The sequence below is a fragment of the Ptychodera flava genome, chromosome 10, assembly GCF_041260155.1.
Source record: "Ptychodera flava strain L36383 chromosome 10, AS_Pfla_20210202, whole genome shotgun sequence".
NCBI classification, from domain to species: Eukaryota; Metazoa; Hemichordata; class Enteropneusta; family Ptychoderidae; genus Ptychodera; species Ptychodera flava.
Window position 1 is genome coordinate 8,106,745 of NC_091937.1, and position 22,413 is coordinate 8,129,157.

The 22,413-nt window shown below is 37.0% G+C and overlaps 1 protein-coding gene across 1 annotated transcript; it reads right to left on the minus strand.

Moving 5' to 3' along the window:
* Window positions 1-586: 586 nt before the first annotated feature.
* LOC139141400 (uncharacterized) lies at window positions 587-19,907 on the minus strand. The gene is made up of 11 exons (XM_070711023.1): window positions 19,807-19,907; window positions 18,356-18,446; window positions 15,505-15,555; window positions 14,562-14,606; window positions 10,170-10,217; window positions 8,891-8,956; window positions 4,762-4,806; window positions 4,476-4,670; window positions 4,002-4,114; window positions 3,414-3,578; window positions 587-1,007 (listed from the first exon to the last, which is right to left on the minus strand). The coding sequence occupies exons 2-9, from the start codon at window positions 18,384-18,386 to the stop codon at window positions 4,056-4,058; spliced, it is 540 nt and encodes a 179-aa protein (XP_070567124.1). The 5' UTR covers window positions 18,387-18,446; window positions 19,807-19,907; the 3' UTR covers window positions 587-1,007; window positions 3,414-3,578; window positions 4,002-4,055.
* Window positions 19,908-22,413: the final 2,506 nt, after the last annotated feature.

Below are 22,413 nucleotides of genomic sequence, written 5' to 3' on the forward strand. Positions count from 1 at the left end.
TAAAACTGAACGTCTTTAAGCAGTTATTTTGGTCACATGACGAAAATGGGTCAAAATTTTCGAATGTGCTCAAACGGCTCTCATGGAGAACAAAATATTGAGAAATTGTCTATACATGAGTGTTAACAAAAAGTACCTCAACATACCCAATATAGGATATGGCATTGCTTTCATAGAAGTAGTAAAAGCAAAGCCCAAATGTCACGACTCGCAATGCTCAAATCAGTTCTCGAAAAAACCCATACAATATACTAGCGTAAAGCAAAGTACTTTCAAATCACAATGACAGCAAAATATTTTCAAAATGTCCCAACACGAAAAAAAGAAACTTGGTCATTCTGAATAGTGTGAGTCTACAACTTTACATATTTTTCGTTTGTAAACTGTCGTTGAGTAGTTGTTTCCTCTTCCTAAACTCATAAAGTCTTCTGATAGGTTCCGCAATAAAATAAACGTGTTAGTTTATGCCAACTAATATAACAAATCCAGTAATTAGTTACCGCACTTTGATATACAATAGTTCAATTTGAGTGTTCATAAGAGCTTGTGTACAGTTAAACAGGACTAAGTTGTATTGACGCGGGTATAGGGAAAATTAACGGAACTTTATTCTAACAATGAACGAAATGCTGTAAAGTGGTTAACGAACGAGAATGGGTAATAAAAGATGTTTTTGTACACTTTTCTGGCGTTCATATCAGTTATTGCGAAGTGTATCGACATCTTTAGCAATGTCGCTATTTATTTTAGAAACTGGGTCGATCAGTTCACCCCACGTTAGTTGCTCTCCCTTCCCCGCCTTTTCCAGCATCCATGATGTCAATACAGCTTCTGCCTGACCTTCATCATCCATAATGCCTTTCTCCTTTTCTGTTAGAAACATTTGTGCACCGAGTAGTTTGCTAAGTCTTGTCGTATACCCTTTATCTTTTGAGCGATACGACGTACGTCATCTTCCAAAACTGGGTCGGCAATTGAACGTATGATATCGTGTTTTTGCTGATTTCCTATGCAAAGGCAATAGAAGATAATGTGTCATTAATAAAAGTTAAATGAAATGAAAAGGGTGCTGTAGAGTAGTAATTTGTAATACTTTCGTAATTTGTAATACTGCAGTAAATTGTAATAAACTTTGGAGTAATTTGTAATAATTGAACAAGCGCAATTGTTAGTAAAATTTGGAGTAATTTGTAATAACAATCACTGCAGTGATTGTAAAAACTTAGGAGTAAATAGTAAGTAGGCTTTTTTGATAAACCAATCTTTAAAATTTGAATGGTTGTACTAGTCAGTGAGCAGACGCTGATCACATATCCTTTTATTTCGAGCAAACATGTTTTCTTTTAATCATGTTTTAGTAAAGTTTTAACATGATAAAGGCATAGATGAATTTCAGGTAACAGACGGCCTTCTATCTATATAGCATTCGTAGGGGCGCCCTGCTATCCTTCCCTGAGAACCGAGTCATCAACAAGCACTGTTTAAGCGTTTTCAATAAACTTAAATTGACACCATTCTGAAGCAATGACGATCGCGTGATCAACTACTTTAATTACATTCGTAAGTAACTTACTAGGGACAGCCACCTAAACCTAACCCAGCTTCAGATTGACTACATCATTAGGGTTGGTCAATAGCCTAACTGTATTATTTCTTCAAATATACTGAACAAGAGATAAACTTTTGAATACTTATATGCGGGGCTATAGCACACTAAAGTTTCGTTCGAATGAATCAAGGAGTTCATTGGTTATGTTGTATACCTGGTGCGATAGTAACCAAATTTCGCGACGAACGGCAAAAGTCTGGCTCCTTTCCAGGCTTTCAACACTTGCATTTCTTTAAGAATGATAATGATTGGAAGATTTTCCAAAGTGCTGCAAGGTATCGACATTTTGTTGAAAAATCTTTGGAAATGGTAAAGTTATAGGATATTTTCCACTGGGACATTGCCAAATTACACCTATGTCGCCGATGCAAGAAAGAGTATTGGTTTAGGTTCAATTACATATTTTCTCAATTTTGCGTTTTATATGTTCAAATCCGAAAACAATACTAGCCTGTAAAACTAATATTAATAACCAATTACTAAAATGTCTAAAGCTGTAAAGTATATTCAATTGAAGGCAGTAGAACTTAGGTCTTTGGACTTTCTTCCCAACTTCAATGTGCTGTAGCCCCGCTTAAACTATTCAAAAGTTTCGGTTCTCAGGGAAGGATGACAGGGCACCGCCTACCGTGGATAGATGGATAGAAGGCCGTCTGTTACCTGAAAATCCATCTATGCCTTTTACATGTTAAAACTGTGCTAAAACAGATTAAAGAAAACATGTTTGCTCGAAATAAAAGGATATGTAATCAGCGTCTGCGTTTGTTACAATTTACTCCAAATTTTATCACAAACCACTGCACTGATTGATATTACAAATTACTCCAAATTTTATTACAAATTGAGCTTGTTCATTTATAACAAATTTTAATTACTCCAAAGTTTATTACAATTTACTGCAGTATTACAAATCACGAAAGTATTACAAATTACTGCTCTACAGGTGCTGTTTATGCTTTTTAAAATAAAGCAGAGATAAAATGGTCTCGGTATACATGATATTCGACAATAAAGAGAACCACTAAACATTAACTGCAAGAGTAACACCGATTCCAATAAAGAAAAATGCTGAATAATCAGAGTAGACGGTCACAAAATTGACCTGAAGGCAAGTGAAAGGCTTAACAAAAGGTTAATGACAAATTAAGCACTGAAACCGTCAGAAAAGTCGTTTTAGTGGAAATTACAACCATGGTTAAATCCGCTTCAATGCTTTTATAATGTCAATTACTTGATCTCATTCCCATTATACCGTAATTCCAACAAAGAACAAAGACACCTTTCGTAACCCACAAAACAAAAATTTGAAAACAATATTGTAAACTGTTATCAGAAAATGTAGCTACGAGTCAGAAAACTAGCATAAACAAATTCAATAGAAGTGACTGTGTCATGTTTTAAATAAAAATGAACGAGATCATCAGAAGGAAACTATAAGGGAAGCTAAACTTGAAACTCCTCGTTTGAAAGACGGCGGAAAATTTGCCCGAGTGTTATATGCTCCCGAATGATCATTGGAACATATAAAATTTAAGTCATCCAAGCGAAACTACAGACCAAATTTGAAAGCTACCTGCTATGCATTTATAAAGAGAATGCTCTCACGAATGTTGGCTGATGACCTTGAAAAGAAACTTGAAATGCTCTCGTAAAAATATTCACAGGTCACACACCTAGACTAACTTATATGAGTTTATAACACCATACGATTGATCCTATCTGGACTGCCTTCTTTTGATAGTCGGGCCATCTTATGGTTATTACAATTTATGAAACGACGGTAACGATTTACATAAGCACTTACCTGACGTGTCGTGTTCTCTCATTTCACTCAACATTATGGTTGTATCATGTTTCAGATTTGTGAAGTCCGTACGCAACTCATCAATATCTCCTCTTATTTTGGGTATATCCATGTCAAGAAGTTTGAATAATTTGTCCCTGAACGCACTGAAAGCTTGCAGGATGACTGTTTGAAGAAGAATTATAATAAGATTACTTTTAAATAAAGAACATAATTAGCTTGCATATGTCGTGAATATTGTATGTATGTATGTATGTATGTATGTATGTATGTATGTATGTATGTATGTATGTCATTTATTATATTGTCTATTTGTGTATATGTATCTGTGTATCTATCTACTTAGCTACTTTTCAATCTTTGTAAAGGTAGATAGATGGAGGATGCATGGATGATTGAATAGATGGACTAACGGATATATCTATAGACTAATGGAATACACTGGTTAATTAAGAGAGAGGCTGTCGACAGCATCTGTATGCGTTCCGTCTAATCGTATTTTTTTCACATATTTTAACGTTGCGTGTGCACATGAAAAGTTTTTCAAATAAATCCCGTAATATTTGGCAATGATAAAAGTTTGCAAACCTTGACTTTGTTGCAATTTTCCAACGCTCTTCTCTAGTGATATAAACAGTTGTTTTAAGGTTTCAAATCTTCATATAGTGGAGCTGTCTTCTCTTCTATCATTTCCTTTAAAACTATAAAGTTTGGCATGCAAAGAAAAAAGGGTTAAAAAGTCTGGTATATTGATGTATAAAATTAAAAGAATGCGTTCCTAGAAACAAAATAAGTAGTAGGCAGAGACAGTTTGCAACTTAACACAAGGAATTTATCTGTAGATTGCACCTCGAGGATAACCATGTAACACATAGACGAAATTCAGACACCTTTCAAGAAGAAGGGTGTAATGAATTTTAAAAAAAGAGTGTTAGAGTGTTATTCTAATGTTAGGATTAGTTAGATGAAAAAAATCCCCTTCATGAGTGGAATCTATTCTTTAATTGATGCTATTCTCCTGACATTGCATTTTTATGTTAGCGAAAACAAATGTTACAGTACCTTTGTCCAAGTTTATCAACCCGTTTTCGAACATGTCCATTTTCTTTGCAATTGTATCTTTGAAATCATGTAGTCCACGGCATAATTCCTTCATGTCTTTTGACAATGCTGCAAACTTTTCATCCTGGGCAGCAAACTTTTCATTTAATTGCTGTCCTTGTTCTGCTACCTTTGCCATCACTTCACCCAAAAGTCCTGTGGGAGCAAAGATGGCTCTCATTTATTATTCAAATGTGAAGATTTTTTTGTACGGCCTTCTTGTGAATTGATAGCGGGATGACCTTACCTTTAATTAATTGACTTTGCTGGTCTTTATATGCTGTCACTGGCCCTGCAAAATGATAATCGAAATAATATAGCTTTAGGACAGTGTCATATCTTTGAACAATTGCATCAACAGTTAGTGTATATGATCGTGTTCTCTTCTGTTCATTTATATACTTCATTTCCATATGCACGTTTATTAACTAGAAAAACACAAAAGGTTCACAAAGAAATGTCAAAGACATGGTACATAAATAGCGTTTTAAATAAGAGTGATGGTACAACAAAAGACCTTGTAATTGGTCGTAAAGTTTTCCCGGATTTTACTCCTGTCACAATCAAAAATGAATCTGTTGAAGTCGTTTCATGTTTCAAATACTTAGGTTAATTTCAAATGAAAAACTCACATTTGATGAAATACTGACTATATAGCAAAATAATGTCAACAAAGATTATACCTTCTCAGGAAACTCAAATCTTTCAGTGTGAGTAAAATATATTACAAATGGTACGTGTACAAATCCCTAATTGAGAGTGTTTTAACCTATAATATCACTTTGTTGTAGGGTAATTTGGGGCCTGTCAAAAACAGAAGTAAGCTTTCTCGTATTGTGAGGATGGCAGAAAAACTGATTGGCTGATAAAAATTCTCTTGAAAACCTTTATCATCTGGCAGTGAAAAGGAAAGCGCACAACATTGTCAATGATTCTGATCACCCTCTTCATGGTAACTTCCAGAAGCTCCCGTCATGTCAGGGAGACGTTATGAGGTCCCCCGTGCAAAGAAAAACACCTTTAAACAGTCATTCTTTCAATTAGCAGTTTAAATTTTAAACTCAAAGTCGATGTAGTTGTTTTAAACTTCCAGCTGGTCTTTCGTTGTTTCCGTTTGTAAGTGCTTCCTCCTTTGCATCTATGTCGCTACCTAGTGTTTATTTTAATCTTTTTAATGTGTAATCGCGTCCCTTTTTATAGAATGCTCTTGCCAGTTGTACTATTTTTCTGTATATGATGAGTGTGAAGGCAAATTTCTACATGTACTTGTGAACATCAAAGTAATTGAATTGAATTGAAAGTTGGCTAATGTTCCTGAAACACGAATGACCTATAGATTAGAGTGTAAAGGGAGCGTTAGTTCAGACAACAAGAACCACCCCTCCATGCTTAAGGTTGCGGAAAACGCATGTGTGTCAAATGGACATTCTCTTTATTAAGTGTAGAGCCCTCACAAACAATTAGCTACATGGTCATTCTCTCAGCTCCTATAATGGTGGTGTTTGAACGATATTCATCCATCAAGTTCGGGGGGGGGGGTTGCCAGTGGTTTGGAGGGTTGTCTGTCTGTGCAACAGTTGTCACCTTATGATTTGATTTGATTTATTTAGCACTTTGAAAAACATACAATACAAAAAAGGAAAAAGACAAACATGAAAGTGCTTGGATAACACAGAAAAGTTAAAAACGTATTTCTACTGTGGTTCCACGAAAAAGATCACAAGCAATTTTGCATAACAACAATTAATAAAAAACAACATCATTTTTCTCACGTTGATTCATTGCTTTATAAAATACTTCTTTAACTTTCTTTTAAACAGAGAATTGGAAGTAATACTCTATATATTTCTTGGAACTTTGTTCCATTCAACATTAGCTGTATATACAAAACTATTCTGATAAAATGGAGCGCCACCTGGAATACAAGTAGGATAGGGTTCGGATCTCGTGCTATGTACATGACTGTTAAAACAAAATTATCTGACAAATATTTCGGTGCTAATCCTAATGTAACTCTATGAACACGAATGCGTTTTATATATGCGACTCTGTGGTTAACAGGTTGCCATTCCGTTTGTTTGAAGTGAGCAGGTTCAAGGTGAGCTCTCGCTTACATACAAAGGACAAACAGTATGACTTTATTTTGGGAAGTTTGCTCTTCAGAGTCAAGGCACTTTACCAGTAAGAGCCTGCATAATCAAAATGGCATTGTATCAAACAGCTAGCCAACAGTTTTCTCGTTTAAAAATCTAAAAACTTCTTGTTACGATATAAAAAATTTGAGACGAAAGCATGTCTTTTTAATAATCTTAGATGCTACTGTTTCACTAGACGAGGATTGATCCCAGTCAGTACCAAGATATTGCACACCCTGCGCGCGCTGTTCAGTGATGTTGACACAGCCACACAAAACCTGCATTTGCGAACATTGTTTTAATTTTCGACTTGTATGTCTTTCCCAACAAACAAACAAACAAACAAACAAAAAAGGCCCCATTATGGAGCCATGCGGGACTCCACAGGAAACAGCTTAACACTCCAAGCATTAAGCATAATGCCAGTTGCACACAAATAATTTCTATATTAACGCTAAAATGTACCTGTATCCAGGCAAATGTCAGGCAATTGACATTTTCTATCAGGTCTCATATCATCTCTTATGTAATTAAAAATTACTATACCCTCTTCTTCTATCATGTTTACTGAGCTATTAACGAGACATGTGTTAACTTGTCCTCTTGTTGGCTTAACAGCGCTTTATATGCCTTAAACCCCGCACTGGGTTTAATTGCTCGCGTGAAAAAAATCTGTTTGTGTTCTGTTCGATGTGTCACAACACTACTTACAAAACTCTACCAACCATCAAAATTGCGTAAAATATATTTAGCCATCAGTGAGACCTACAGAATACGTTTCTTATGACCATACGACAGCCATTTACATACGTATGGCAAACCTAAAACAAGTACAAATTTAAAGGAAAACCAAAAGGATACAATAAATATGGAAAGACATACAAAACTCCTATGTTTATGCAAATAGTACTTAACAGCGGCTTACAATAACTGTCTACCACATTCGTGACTGTATCATATAGTCTAGTTCCTAATCCCATTTCTGCCGTTGGCCGTGCTGTGTTAAAATCAAGGGTCTGGTTTGGGCAGTTATTTTTGACGACCCTGATTATCTGAGGGCACAATATTCCGCATGCTTTGCAAGAATTTTCTAATGCGACCGTCATTGTGAACGGATAGTCTGACCTTTGCCCTAATTCTACATTCAACAGCTCGTATTCACTAGTTCATGCTTTATATGAAGGAAAAAGTACCAATAAACGCTGCCATCAATACATGTTGGGTCACCCAAGCAATTACTCATCGATATATTTTTCGATAAAGCTGGCCAGGGACAGGCATTGTTAGAACGGCTTAAACCTTACCCATTATTGAGGACAACATATCAAGGCACAGAAAAAAGTCAGGAAAACAGAACTAAGCTATTGTTGATAGCTTTCTAAGGTTATCATGGTAAACGCACATTATTTCGCATATTGTTTTTGGACAAAGTGAGAGGTTACTTATGTTAAGCGATGTAGTCATCGCCTTGATTGCTGATGGACAGACTTTAAATTTACCGTGTTCATTATGTTGTAGGCATTGTTATCTAGCGTGAATGCACATGCATGTGTGATTCACTTAATCCTGCTGTATGCAGGGTCGGAACGACGTAAGTCGCCCGTTTCAGATAACCGAGTGTTCAGATATAACCGAACTGTATTAAATGCCGACTTCGTTCATTTGTTACTAAGTCCTGCAGGTGGTTCAAAATTACAAATGACCTCAAAAGAGGGATAAAACTGCAGCATGTGTGAAGGAATACAGTAAAAAATTGGCCGACTAGCGGGAAATACAGTACTCGTCAAAATGCAAAGTTAAAACAAATACAGTAAAATACTAACCGACCAGCGGGAAATAAAACACTTGCAAAGCAGTACTAACGAAGGGTTGCACCCGAAACGTCTGCGCATTTTAGTCTCTGCTTTGCAAGTGTTTTATTTCCCGCTGGTCGGTTAGTATCCTGCAGGTGGTTCAATTGTCCGAATCTAATTATTAAGCGTTTGTTTGATGAAGAGTTGCATGTTGGAAAGTAAAGAAATCGTGTAAGACACAAGAGAAAATATGCATTAGACATAAATAAAAAAGGCAAAGGACAGCGGAAGTTTTAAAAGTTGAAAAAGTGATTACATGGCTCCAAATTTGTTATACATGTATACGAATCATTACCCTTTTCATTTCATAAAATATCTACATTATATTGTCAGGTTACTCGAAAGTATATCACTTTGAAAGCCAAACAGTTAGCTCATTAAAATGTACCTGTTGCTTCGTCATCATATTTGGTGTCTCTTGTTTTCTGCTTTTCATCCGGAGTTATAGCAGCTTCTGAAATAGTTGTAAAAAATGCATGATATGCTGTCTCGTAAATAAGCGAAATAAGGCCTTTATTGTCTATAAATGGATTTTATTTTCACTTAGAATGAAACTACTTAATGTGCGTGCTCGTGCAGATCACACGAAGAGAAGTAGTGTCGCTTTGCCCAACAAGGAACTACATCAATGTTAATCCAGACACAGGAAGTTTGATCTTTAACTTTCAAATCAAGCTCTGAAATGATGCGTTTAAAATGTAGGCTAATTTTACAATATTTGACACGAAGTCAGGGGAACAATTACACATAGTGCAAATTGCAGAGCACTGTAACCATAAAAATTAGAACACTCTAAGTATATTCGGCGTCAATTGATCCCTGGATATGATCGACCATGATATTCTTAATGGGTGCCTAGGATTGAGATCCGAATTATTTAGACAATTATGTACTCTTACCGTAGGCTTTGTTAAAGTTATTTGCATAACGTGGTATTAGCGTGTAATTTCGTATACCAATTTAGACTCAACCGATTTGTAATACACCTTGGATTGACATTTTCGTTGTAGAGTATAGCTGGGCCTGTCCCGCCATCAATTTTCAAAGTATATCCTTTAAAGAGCAACTAGCTATTCTAGTATTTTATAAGAAATACAGTCTCTATATGTAGGCGGTAAATAATGTGCGTTCTGAGTTCGTCTTCAAAAGCCGCCAAAAACATATTTTATCGTCGGACTTTCAACCAGCATACAGGGTATTGTTGACCTAACATTAAAATACGAGTATGTACACGAGAGAGTTTATAAAAATTAGATGTTGTCTCTCTGGCGATCGCGTGAATATCTCGCAGTAACAGTCACTCAATTTTCTTGAAGGTTCTCATTGTGGATGCAGTACATGATAACTAAGTTATACAAACTTAGTTATCATGTACTGCAAGCGGCGCTCCTAATTTAATTCTTTTAAGATTTAAGGTATGCCAACAAAGCATCTTTAGCGTAATAATGTAATCCAACTTTTGAACGAAGTTCTCCTTCAAGGCGAAAGTCTTCTAAATCTAAAAATGGGCCGGGTTCGAGGCTGTGAGTCGGACGATCCGTGAAAAGGCCGCCTGACAGTTACTAGTAATCACAATTGGCTTCGAGCTAAGCCTTCGTCCACAAAGCTTTTTCTCGCTAACTAATCGCAACAATGACAGACAAAGTACAAATCTAAAGATGACCTACTTTTTTGTATGTCTTGTACATTTTGGTCTGCTACAACCACAGATGACTCTGTAAACAAATTATCAATGAAAAGTTGTAAAACTGATTATAATAATCAACGTATCTATGTACCGGTCTTTCAAAATACTCGTCTACTTAAATCTCCATTATTTTGCTAAACCTACTTTTAAGTACAATATTCTACATGTATGGCATTTTAAATATGTTTTCTCACCCGACAAATGCTCATTTTATTGATATTGGTTCTTGCGGCTGTTTAAAATGATATTTTAATGGATATTTGCTTAATTGTGTACCCATTTCATATTAGTAGTCAAATATGCACACAGAAATACAGAGACATAGGGACAGAAACAGACAGACAGACAGACAGACAGACACATACCACACACACACATATACATATATATATTGTGTGTGTGTGTGTGGTTAAATAAATAAGTATACACTTATGTCAATGTGGGAAATTACAATGCTACAAGCCGAGCGTTATAAATAATAAATTACTTCAGGTACAAAGTAATAGTATTTGTTTCTCAAGTTTCGTGCATCCTGCAATCTTCAGACAGTTATTAGTCAGAACTAAAAATAGCTGTTTGTAATTGCTGGGACAAGTCTACATTCCCATTAAAAGGTAACTGTCAAGCCAAAGGTGTCGTTAACAAGGCCAAAGTATCAACGGGAGTCGATGAGGAGAGGATTTACATCGGCCTCGCTGATAACACCTTTAAGACGAGGTTCGCCGAGCACAGGCAATCTTTCCGTAACAGAAATACGAGAACGGCAAGTGAACTCTACGGCGCGAAGAAAGGAGACGTTGAAGTAGACGACATTTATGAAAATGAGCTCTGAATCCCAAGGGCGCGAAAGGGCTTATGGGAGGAGCGTCCATGACGTCATCGGCGATACAGGAACGTATGTTTTTCTTTGTTTTTTTTAGGTAGGTAGGTTGGTTTATTCTGTATTCAAAGGCCTTTGGCCCATAATACAACAATAAAAATAAAGGAATGTACATTTCAAAAATATGCAATCCGTGTCACAAAGTTTAATAATTTAAACAAAGTATATAAATTAACTATTCAAATCATTTAACTCGTTTCGTAATTTCATAGCATGAAATATAAAAGCAGCTAAACTTTGTAAGATTTGATCATTTTGTTGGGAAAGTAATTCAATGAACCTTTCTGATGATGGCGATTCAAAATAATACATTTGTAAATACTTTCTCCGCAAATTCTGGAAAAGAGAGCAAACTAACAGGAAATAATACTCGTCCTCTACTTCGTTTGAATCACAGAAAGTGCACAATCGTTGATCTCTTTCAATCCCATGTTGTCTATCACTTTCAATACGTAAGTTATGTGAAGAGCAGCGAAACCGTGCAAGCATTTGCATATGGATGGGAATTTTAACAGCAAAAATATATTTCTCAGGCTCTAAAGAAAGCTTAAAACTACGATATGATATTAACTTATCCAAAGTAGAGATTTCACTATACCAACTTGCAAACAAAACTTTTTAAAAAATTTTAACAAATGTTTCAGTAAAACTCTTAATATTGTTCACACTTTGATTTTCCCATACATTTTGAAGGTTACATACCACCAGAAGTTCCTTCACCTCATGCACCCATGTTCGTTTTTTCCATGTTCCAGACATTTCAATATTGTACAACATGTCATAGCATTTCCTTGGATATCTGTACTTTGGCATATTTACAAGTTTTGCCCATATTTTACACAACGTTTAGCAGTATATAAATGTATAGAATATCTCCCACATTCTCCCAACACAGTGACATTTAGAGCTTTGCTGGAGACTCCAAAAAATACACGACAAGCAAACTGCTGAACTCTTCTAAACAGTAATATTTCTTATAACCCCAAATCTCAGAGGCGTAGGTTAATATAGGTAGGATCATAATCAAACACTTTAAATAAACATCATAAGGGAACATACCCATCTTTTTTGTTGTTTTGACAATATTTGAAAATGGTTTTATTTTGCCTGTTGAGCAATAGTTTTAGTTGCCATGGACCATTGCAATCGATATGAGAGTAAAATACCAAAATATTTGTAATAAGAAACTACTTCAACAGGCTTTCCGTTAAAATACCACTTTTCTGATTTGGACAGATGACCCTGTATGTGACAGCTTGACCGTAGCATTGGAGTCTATGACTGTAGTAGTGCATTTCTGCACGTTACAACTTTTTAATGCTCAGTAGCATGGAAAATGATTAACTGTTGTGCAGTTGGGTGCAAAAATGACTCAAGGAAGAACAAAAACGGTGTTAGTTTTTACCGTTTTCCCACAGAACAGCTTTTTCGAAGACAGTGGCTAAAGAAAGTCGGGCGAGGTAATAAAATGTTAAAAACTGTCAAAGATACAAAGCTATGCTCTGCACATTTCAAGGATGATTGTTTTATAAGGGATTTCGGGACTCTAATATCGATACAAGACGATACTACACAATGTGGTTCGTATCTTGACATGCTGAGTCAGCCTAAAATCGCCGGTTTTAACCAGATAAATATTGGCGATTTCGGGACTCTAATATCCGAAGACGAAACTACACAAAGCGTCTCTTATCTCGACAGCCCGGGTCTGCGAAATCGCCGATATATACCCGATAAATATGGGCAATTTCGGGACTATACCTGGTAATATTGATACTAGAAGATACTAGAATGACTTCTTGCCTATTGTGTCTCGGCACGCCGGGTCTGAGAAATCGCCGATATTTACCCGATAAATATCGGCAATTGCGGGACTCTAATATCGATACCAGACGATACTAGATTTACTTGCATTGTGTCTCGGCACGCCGGGTCTGCGAAATCACCGATATTAACCCGATAAATATCGGCGATTTCGGACTTTAACTCTGATACTAGACGATACTTTGTCAAATCGTGGGTAAATATCCGATGTATATCAGAGATTTCACCACCTAAAAGATCTGGATGACCACCCGACTACCTCTGTCCGACTCTTAGTTCAAAAATAGCATCCATGGCGGAGTCAAGAATCGATCCTGAATGTTTTTCATTATTAGATGTATTCATGCACGAAATACATGTTTTACTTTCAATGCATTTTTCATTAAATGTCAACGCGAAACTTTCATACAAATTTACTATCGGGACTTCGTCGAGAGGGCGATCGGATATTATCGGGAGTTTTGGAGGGCCTTGTACGAAATACATTATTTACATGTAATACATTTTACTTGATAATCAGGACTTGGACAGAGGACCGATCGTGCATCATCGGGAGTTTTGACTGGCCATGCACGAAATACTTTCTTACAACAATAGACGATATTAGATTTTTCAACTCGCGGGTAAATATCGAATATACATCGGAAGCGACTGATTAAGAGAACTCTGTTTAAAAACGAAGCGTCGAAGGATCGCAGGGTCCCTTAGTGTCTCCAATCCAGTTCGGGGTCTGTACAAGCACAGTGACTCCCTTCACCACCGTCCCTCGCTCGGGACGGTGCCTCCACGGAATCATACACAAAACGCAAACAACCAAGATATATGAACGATTAGTGGATATGCTTTCCCGTTATTACATACCTCGGTTCAAATTGGTATGATTTGATTTCAGTCGGGGGAAAGTAATACTCGATATCAGAAATATCGCTGTCCGAACTCTCCATGAACTTCTCCAGCAGCTAGCTCCAATCGTCTGTATCGCGGATGACGTCACGCAAGCTCCTCCCATGAACCCTTTCGCGCCCATGGAATTCTGAGCTCATTTTCATAAATGTCGTCTACTTCAACTTCTCTTTTCGTCGCGCCGTAGTCGTCAGCGCGTGCAATTATGTTGCGAATTTGAGCTGCATTTTATTAAAGGGTTCTATCAGAAGGGATAAATGATGAAATTCGCTGGACTTAGGTTTCCCTTTGAACACAAGGACCAATGCTTTTGCGTGTCAAGGCCAATTATTGACAAAGCATCGAGTTACTCCAACATAAGCAAGCGATGTAATCTTTATATATCAAAAAAGCTGCACATTATCAATGCTGACAATCTACGCTGTTAGGCAAACGATCTGATTTGGTTTCAAAATGTCAGCACCATAACAAATATTAATTATCAAATTTTATCACCACCTTAAATTATACTTATATTATTTTAGTTCTGTCTGACTATCTCTCTGAAGATTGCTGGATGCATGAAACTTAAGTAACAGATGTTATGACTTTGTACTTGAAGCAGTTTGTAACATATATATATATAATATATATATATATATATATTATATATATATATATATATATATATATATTCAAACACAATTATGGCATGATTTGTTTCACGAATGCCAATACACTATATGGATATACTCGTATTCAACTAAAGTATGTATCCTTAATTACCCTCTAGGCGGTAATATTGCTGATCGTCAGCAGCCGATGGTTTCCCTAGTAATGTAAGAAAGATTCATCATTTGGATTTATCCATTTTCTTACTTGAAGTTACCCTGGATACTTAACAAACCGAAAGGTGATCGAAGACTAAACGTTGCTTTTTTCATGGAAATATTCTTTCAAGCCAAACGTTTTTATTAGTATCGCAAACACCATGTGAAATGTTCAGTGTCCAGAGAGCAACAGTAGAATCAATGATAATGGATTCTTATAATATACAATAGAATCAATGAGTAATCAATAAACATCAAGCACTGGGAATCCATCACTAGTTTAAACAATGGATTCCCTTCGGATTCCAAAGTATTCAAAGAAATCGAATATAGAATCCTTATAATCCTTTGTGGATTCAGCTCTTTTGGCAGAGTGAAACATTGCAACATTTTAAAACGATTTACAGAAAACGCGTACGATTGCTTGAAATCAAATGTGACTCTGCAGTCAATTTTAACTTCTGCGGTTATTGGTGGACGATTGCGAGCGCAATGGGTCAATAAAATGTGGAAATTTGCAATTAGAGGAAGATTTGTCAAATGCTTGACTAAACTGATGCAGCATATCGATATTTTACACAAGCAGATTTTATAGTTACTTGTTTCCGTATGCAGGCGTTTTAAAGTAAATTTTACACAAATTTAACAAAGATTTGTAAGCAGAAACGCTCCATGGTAAAATCCTTTGTAAACCAAGCTCAATAAACCTCCGCGCTCGTGATCACTAAATAAAGAATTTAATTACTCCGATCTACTTCGAAATAAGTGAACGTGGTATCGAAAATTGATAAACGAAGTTGCAGTGTTATTTTCATCAACCAAGACACTGCAGAAAAATAACCATGAAAAGATCTCAAAGAGAAAAGGAACTCAAAGTCTTCGTATGACAGGCAATTTACCCCCTTGTCCGCTTGTTGTGGTTCGAAGGACTGCCGACACTGACAATTCCTCTGAAATGAAATGATTTGACAATATAGGACTTTAAAAATAGACACCGCACACAAAAATAAATTCACCTCTGTTTTTTTTAAATATTGCCTAAAATACAAATAAGATAAATTTAGGTAAAATTTGATTAAAAGCAGATATTTTTTTGATCATTTTGATGTGAGTTCCTTAAAAAATTTGACCATGTCAGCCATGTGAAATCTCGCCCATACTTGCAAAAAAGCTCACGACGTCAGGGACCGAGCATGAACGCCAAGTACGGACGGTACTAGGGGATACGAGAAAACGTGTTGTTCGGGGCTGGGAAGCCTTGAAAATCACAGAGAACATTGTAGGGACTATCTGAAATTTTTGTCAGTAGTGTCATGTTTCTATAATTTGCACCGGTTACTGTAAATCTTCATTCTAGTAATTCGCCAAATTTCAACATTTCGCCACTCGGGCTTGAATTCCCACGATTTACCGGAGGTGTAATTCTTCAATTTTCAAGTCTCTTCTGTTTAAATTCAATGGCAGCGCCATTCCAGACACCCGCGTGTCTCGTGAATTCCTATGATTATGCATGGAATGTCTCACGCAAGGTTGGACGATAGAAAGACAATGGAGTCGAACTTTTATCAGAACTGTAGCTGTCAAGTATCGCTTTTCATATTTTCACAGCTTGGATTTAAAACAATGGTGTTGTGACATGTCTCATGCATACTATGTATTAATCATTGTGAAACAAGCGTTGGCAAGTTTTCTTGTCGACAAAGTATTGTAAATTTGAGAGTCGGACTTTGGGGGCCTTGGAGTGAGCATATCTCCAGGCTCTCGGAGCCAAGAGTTGCCCCAGGCAGCCATCAGGCTGACCTGGGGAAATAAAGTTTCGAGCGCAACGTTAATTCCTGTGTCGCCTGATCTATATATATTTACTCCATCTACGCGTACTGTGGTCTGAAGTTCCCCGGAACAGCCAAGAACATTTTTTTACTATTTGATATGGTGGAGAACTAAAACCCGGTTGCAATATCGACCAATTGTGGTGTTTGGTCGAGCCTCGAGCTGCAAAGCGAGTCGTTCTGCCAAAATCTGAGCTGCATGATTCCCCGGAAACGAAGAAAACGAAGCCTCTCACGGCAAAGCTGAATGGAATTTCCCGATAGAACTGCGAGAAGCGAGTCGCTCCCGGACACCTGAGTGAAATTCCCCGGATGACATAAAGGATGGACAATGCAGAATTCAGACCAAAAAAATTACAGAAGAAGATGGTATTTACAGAGGCAAGCTGAATCATTCAACCCAAGGAAGCTCGCGAAGAGCACGTCAAGGTAGACCAACCATGAAAAGATTAACAGTATTAACATTTTGAAGGGTGAGCAGATTCGAGATTTGTCGAAGTTGAACAAGAGAACTGTGTATGATCATTGGAACTGCGTCTTTTGTCTGCGAACTGAATTTGACAATTGTTCGAGGGGTTTTTGTGGTCAAATAGTTAGTATAGTAGACTTGCTTTAATTCCAAATATTGGTATTGTTCAACAGAGAAATCTAATTATTTATGGTCGTTTGTCTTAATTTTATACGAAGCCTCATCTACGCGGGTTGGTTTGGGGTTGGGAGTGGTTTTTTTTTTTTAGTGAAGATAATATAGAGCTACGAGAATTACCGACGCTGCAGTGCTACGCGTAAGACGTCTCCGATACGAAGGGTTGGGGGGTTGGAAAGTTGAATAATTTTTAAATTTGAACATCGTCAATATGGTAATCGAAATTGTTCTAGAAACGCTGCAGTGATCTCACTGGGAGAAACTTTTGATCACGAACATAACCGCGGAAATTGCCCGATACAGCTTGTATACATCTGCTATCAGCACAGCAACACATACATTATTCGATTATTTTCAAAGAACGATGTCATACCGGTATTTCTAGTTACCAAAAAATTGTACTTTCTAATTGATGTTTTTCTGAAATTCTGTACTTTCCTTGTGTATTTTGTGTCAATGTAATATTTTTGTACTTTATCTATATTTGAGACACCTTTTATAAGGCTTGAGGGCAAGCCTTTGTGGGAGAAAGAACGATGTCATGTTTCTATAATTTGTACCGGTTACTATAAATCTTCATTCTAGTAATTCGCCAAATTTCAACATTTCGCCACTTGGGCTTGAATTCCCACGATTGACCGGATGTGTAATTCTTCAATTTTCAAGTCTCTTCTGTTTAAATTCAATGGCAGCGCCATTCCAGACACCCGCGTGTCTCGTGAATTCCTATGATTATGCATGGAATGTCTCACGCAAGGTGGACGATAGAAAGACAATGGAGTCGAACTTTTATCAGAACTGTTACAGTAGCTGTCAAGTATCGCTTTTCATATTTTCACAGCTTGGATTTAAAACAATGGTGTTGTGACATGTCTCATGCATACTATGTATTAATCATTGTGAAACAAGCGTTGGCAAGTTTTCTTGTCGACAAAGTATTGTAAATTTGGGAGTCGGACCTTGGGGGCCTTGGAGTGAGCATATCTCCTGGTTCTCGGAGCCAAGAGTTGCCCCAGGCAGCCATCAGGCTGACCTGGGGAAATAAAGTTTCGAGCGCAACGTTAATTACTGTGTCGCCTGATCTATATATATTTACTCCATCTACGCGTACTGTGGTCAGAAGTTCCCCTTTAATCCTGTCAGAACAGCAAGAACATTTTCATTACAATTTGATAGTAGATTAAATTTCTATCGTAGGAAACATTGTTGAAGCAACAAGTTCAAAGTCATTTACACCCGGAATTACAATGTCATTTTACGTGCTTATTGTCTCACCTTTCTCGTGTCCACTTGCTCGTGTTTTCATAGTACCTGATTTTTTAGTCCCTTCTGCACCATCATCACATACAAAAAGAGGTATAAATGTCTTCAAATACGTAAAGGGAAATGAGATGGTAATGGCTCTTACCAGTATTCCTCGAAAATTTGGTCTACAGACCTCGCTTACATATATATAGTCTGAGATCATCCTTATATAGTGATAGAGAGAAAGTTGTACGATCTGACTCATGGTAACATCAATATATCTATGCACATCATACAAGTCGTTAGCATATTATACCTTGGACACAGTAGAACAAAATAAGAAATTCTAGCATTCCAAGTGAAGGAACAAACTTCAAGTGGAACAACATAGGAATACAGACAATCTTTCGATTATTACAGATAATTTATCCACTGAATACGAATTTGAGGCGACTGATGAAGAAAGTAGGGCAAATTTTAGAAAAAACGGCGTTAAGGGATCGTAGTGTATACAGTGTCCTCAACTCTGGAGTAGAGACTGCACTGACACTCAGATTACATCTGTGTCTCGCAATGGCCAATCAGTTCTATACACAAAAACAGCGAAACGTAAAATACACTTTCAAAATACACAAAACACACTAAATACCAACAATTAAGACATGAACAATGTGTGGAGTTGCTTTCAATACCATATAGATAAATATTAAGGGCTACTTCTTCAATTGCAACGATAAAATAGATTTATTACATTTATGGTTGACAAGTATTACATTTATGGGTTACTTTTTATTACATTTATGGTTACCATTTATTACAATTGTTGGTTGGTGTTTTTATTACACATTTGATTGATTTTTGTTACATTTATGGGTGATATTACATTTATGGGTGCATTTTATTACAATTTTGGTTGATGTTACATTTATGGAGATTATTACATTTATGGAGGTTACAACGTTATTGTTTCATATTGTCACGGAGACTGGGTCACCTCTGTAAAGCACAATTGAAGTTAGGTTGGCCACTATACTTCGTTGACAAGATCTTCTTGTAATGTCTTTGAGGCCAAATAAAAAATAAAGGTGCTGCCATCAAAAATCTGGAAGTAACTATACGCATAACTAAAGTAGCTGTTCCTCAAATTGATAGAAGTCAGTCCACGTCTTTGACAGACATGCATTTACCACACTTTTTCAGGCCAGAGTATATTCCGAGAGTAAAAAGTGGTGACAAGCGTGTGTCTGGATCAGATCAAGAAAGGCCGTGCCATGATAAGTAGATTTTTTGGTGGTAAGGTCACTTCTGAATTCAGTATATAAAGAGCTTCGGATCAACATTAGCCGTTAAGCGTATAACAGTTCCTCACTCGTTTGGTAAAATGGGTGTGTGGCATACGTATACAGGCTCATAGGGTTGGTGAAATGAATAGTTTAACTCTTTCGGGAATAAATTTTTCAACATAATTCTTGTGCGTATACATGCCGGGAAAGAAATTATACCTTTGATCTCTGTCTTCTCATCCAGGGTCACATTTCTTTGGCTTATAGGAGGAAGAGGGAGCCTTGTCTGTGGCAAACCTGCGAAATAAAGAAAAAAAATAATATTGGATTTACTTTGTAAAATATTTATATTTTCTATAAATAAGTAACATTCTAGGCCTACAGCCAAAAGTGAGATCGTGTCGATAATACAATGAACATCCCGGAGAGAAATTTTGTTATGTACACCCTGATAACGTAACAAAAGATGGTCACACTTGACGATGGCTATGTTGCCAACACATTGTCATGAATGACATGTTCATTTGGATGAGCGACAGGCATCATAGAATGATGGTATTTCTGCGCGTGCCGACAAAGGGAAAAAACGACACATTGATGAATGATACTCGTGAAACGATAAAATGTTGTGGCAAACGAATGTCGCGAAAAAAAGTAAGCAATCCAATACCAAATCTCTCTGTATTCCATCTATCGAACATTTTCTGTTTTCTTGCATGTTATGTTATGCGTGGTACGTTACTCAGCGCTTGTTTTCGATATTGGTCGGCCGTGCTGCAGTTAACATCGTAATACACATTGGCCTTCCGGCTGGCGACCGTAATGTATTAAACACGGTGACTGTTTAATAGCACGGCCGGTAAGCGTGTTTCGAAAAAACATGTGTTAATTTATTATTGCTTAATGTACGTTATTAATTGTCATCAGGCAGTAGTCTGCCATCTAATTCAGATATTTACTATCACTTTGTAACAGAATTGATTCAATCAATCAATAAAAAGCATTTATGTAGTGCCAAAATCCATTGCGAGGTAATGTTCTAAGGCGCTGAAAAACACAAAAATCAAAAAGCTCTATCAAAGAGATGCGATTTCAAGCCCCTATTAAAGGTGATGAACGTAGGCGACTGGCGAAGTTCCAACGCGGAAGATTGTTCCACTAATCGGGAGCACAATTGCATGGGAGCACAATTGATTGGGTTAATGCGTCTCCCGTGATAAAATCAGGGGGGTCAGGGTGGGGTCCCTTGCATGTTCCATCCCGGCCAAAGCCAGTGCCTTCGCAATGGTGCCTGGCGAGCCTTTCGTCTCGTTTTCTGGAGGTGCAGTGGATATATTTATGACAAATGGATCGTAGAGGACCTCAGTAATAAAATTATCACATGCCCGTGCGTGAGTAGTAAGTTTTTGTTCCCTTCTGTGACAAATAAGAATTTTTACACCATTTTATTCATTTTATCTAAAGGGAGCGAAGGAAAAATTAACCATCCATGTAACTAAAGTATGACCCTGACCTATATACGAACTCACGCACGCGCAACAATTTTGGCGCAGCAGTGCATTGTCCTGAACTAAGCGGGGAAATTCCCTGCTGAGTCAGGGCAATGCGCTATGACTCACCCCCACTATCAAAACGGAACGACATTCTCATTTGTTAGATAGATTCTGACTGTGCTGCAGCTCTGCACCGTTCCAGTGCCCATTCTGGAGGTGGATGTAAGTATATACTCGTTTTCTGGTTGTGTGAATTTACTACGTTTTTTCCTACGCCTATCGGAGCGAGATTTTAGTCCCTCCCATACAGTAACCGTTCCGATCTTGAACACTGTTGCGCAATACCTTTTCCAGTAGGGACTTTCGCAATACCGCTTTCGCAATACCCTTCCAGTTGCTTAGCAACTTGTCACGTGGTTTCAGAGGTCTGAAAGTCTACAGTTTTCAGAAAAATCGTTCCGATAGGTTTCTACAAAATTTTTTCTGAACGACTCTAGTTAACTTGTTCACCCGATAGATAAAATTTTAGTAATTTCCTCTGAACTTAAAATATGTCGGAAGACCATTACTTCAAATAAAATGAGACGTTTCAGATGAATGGTACTGATATCTAAAGTGTTCACTCTTTTATCTCTACGTACAAATGTAGTTCCTAAGTCATTCTCTACTCTATTCCAACCAACAAAACATTCAATACTCATTTCATTGCGATCTTTATCAATACTTTAATAATATCACAAGTTGTTCTGTTATCTGTTTTCATAGCATAATATCCAACCAAATCGTCAAACTCGTCTCCCGTAGCTAACTTTACACATCTAATGAGAACTGTACCATGTTGAAGTATTTTCATATTATCAGTCATCTGTTGATTTACAGTCTGTAAAGTGAGAACAGCTGCCTCATCACCGACACTTTTAAGACCCAGTTTCTTTAAAGTTGTGTCCCAAAATAATCTAACTGGAACTCCGCTAGCTGTATACAAGCAATAATTCTCCCCCTCGTTTATCCACCTTCTTAGTGTATTATCTGCCTTCATTATTGTATTAAGAGGACTAATTTTAAGGTGAATCGGTATACCAAGAAGTGCAATGTATGGATTCGTAGGAGTAAGCCAACTACGAAAATCTAGCAACTTATATTTGTTAACATTGCTATCGAAATAAATAACATTTGGAGTTCCTGGCAGTTCAGCAACTCCACCACTAATTTCACTATCCAATATATCTAAGATGTTACGCGGTACATTATAAGGCATGAATTTCTGACTAGTCGAATTCCATGTCAGTGCAAAAGGAGTAGGATCATTCGA

Coding starts and splice junctions, on each gene's coding strand:
- LOC139141400 (XM_070711023.1), bottom strand. CDS start 18,386: ATGAAAACACGAGCAAGTGGACACGAGAAAG. Junction 10,218..14,561: donor GCAATATTACCGCCTAGAGG/GTAATTAAGGAT, acceptor ATTTGTTTACAG/AGTCATCTGTGGTTGTAGCA. Junction 8,957..10,169: donor TGTACAAGACATACAAAAAA/GTAGGTCATCTT, acceptor CAACTATTTCAG/AAGCTGCTATAACTCCGGAT.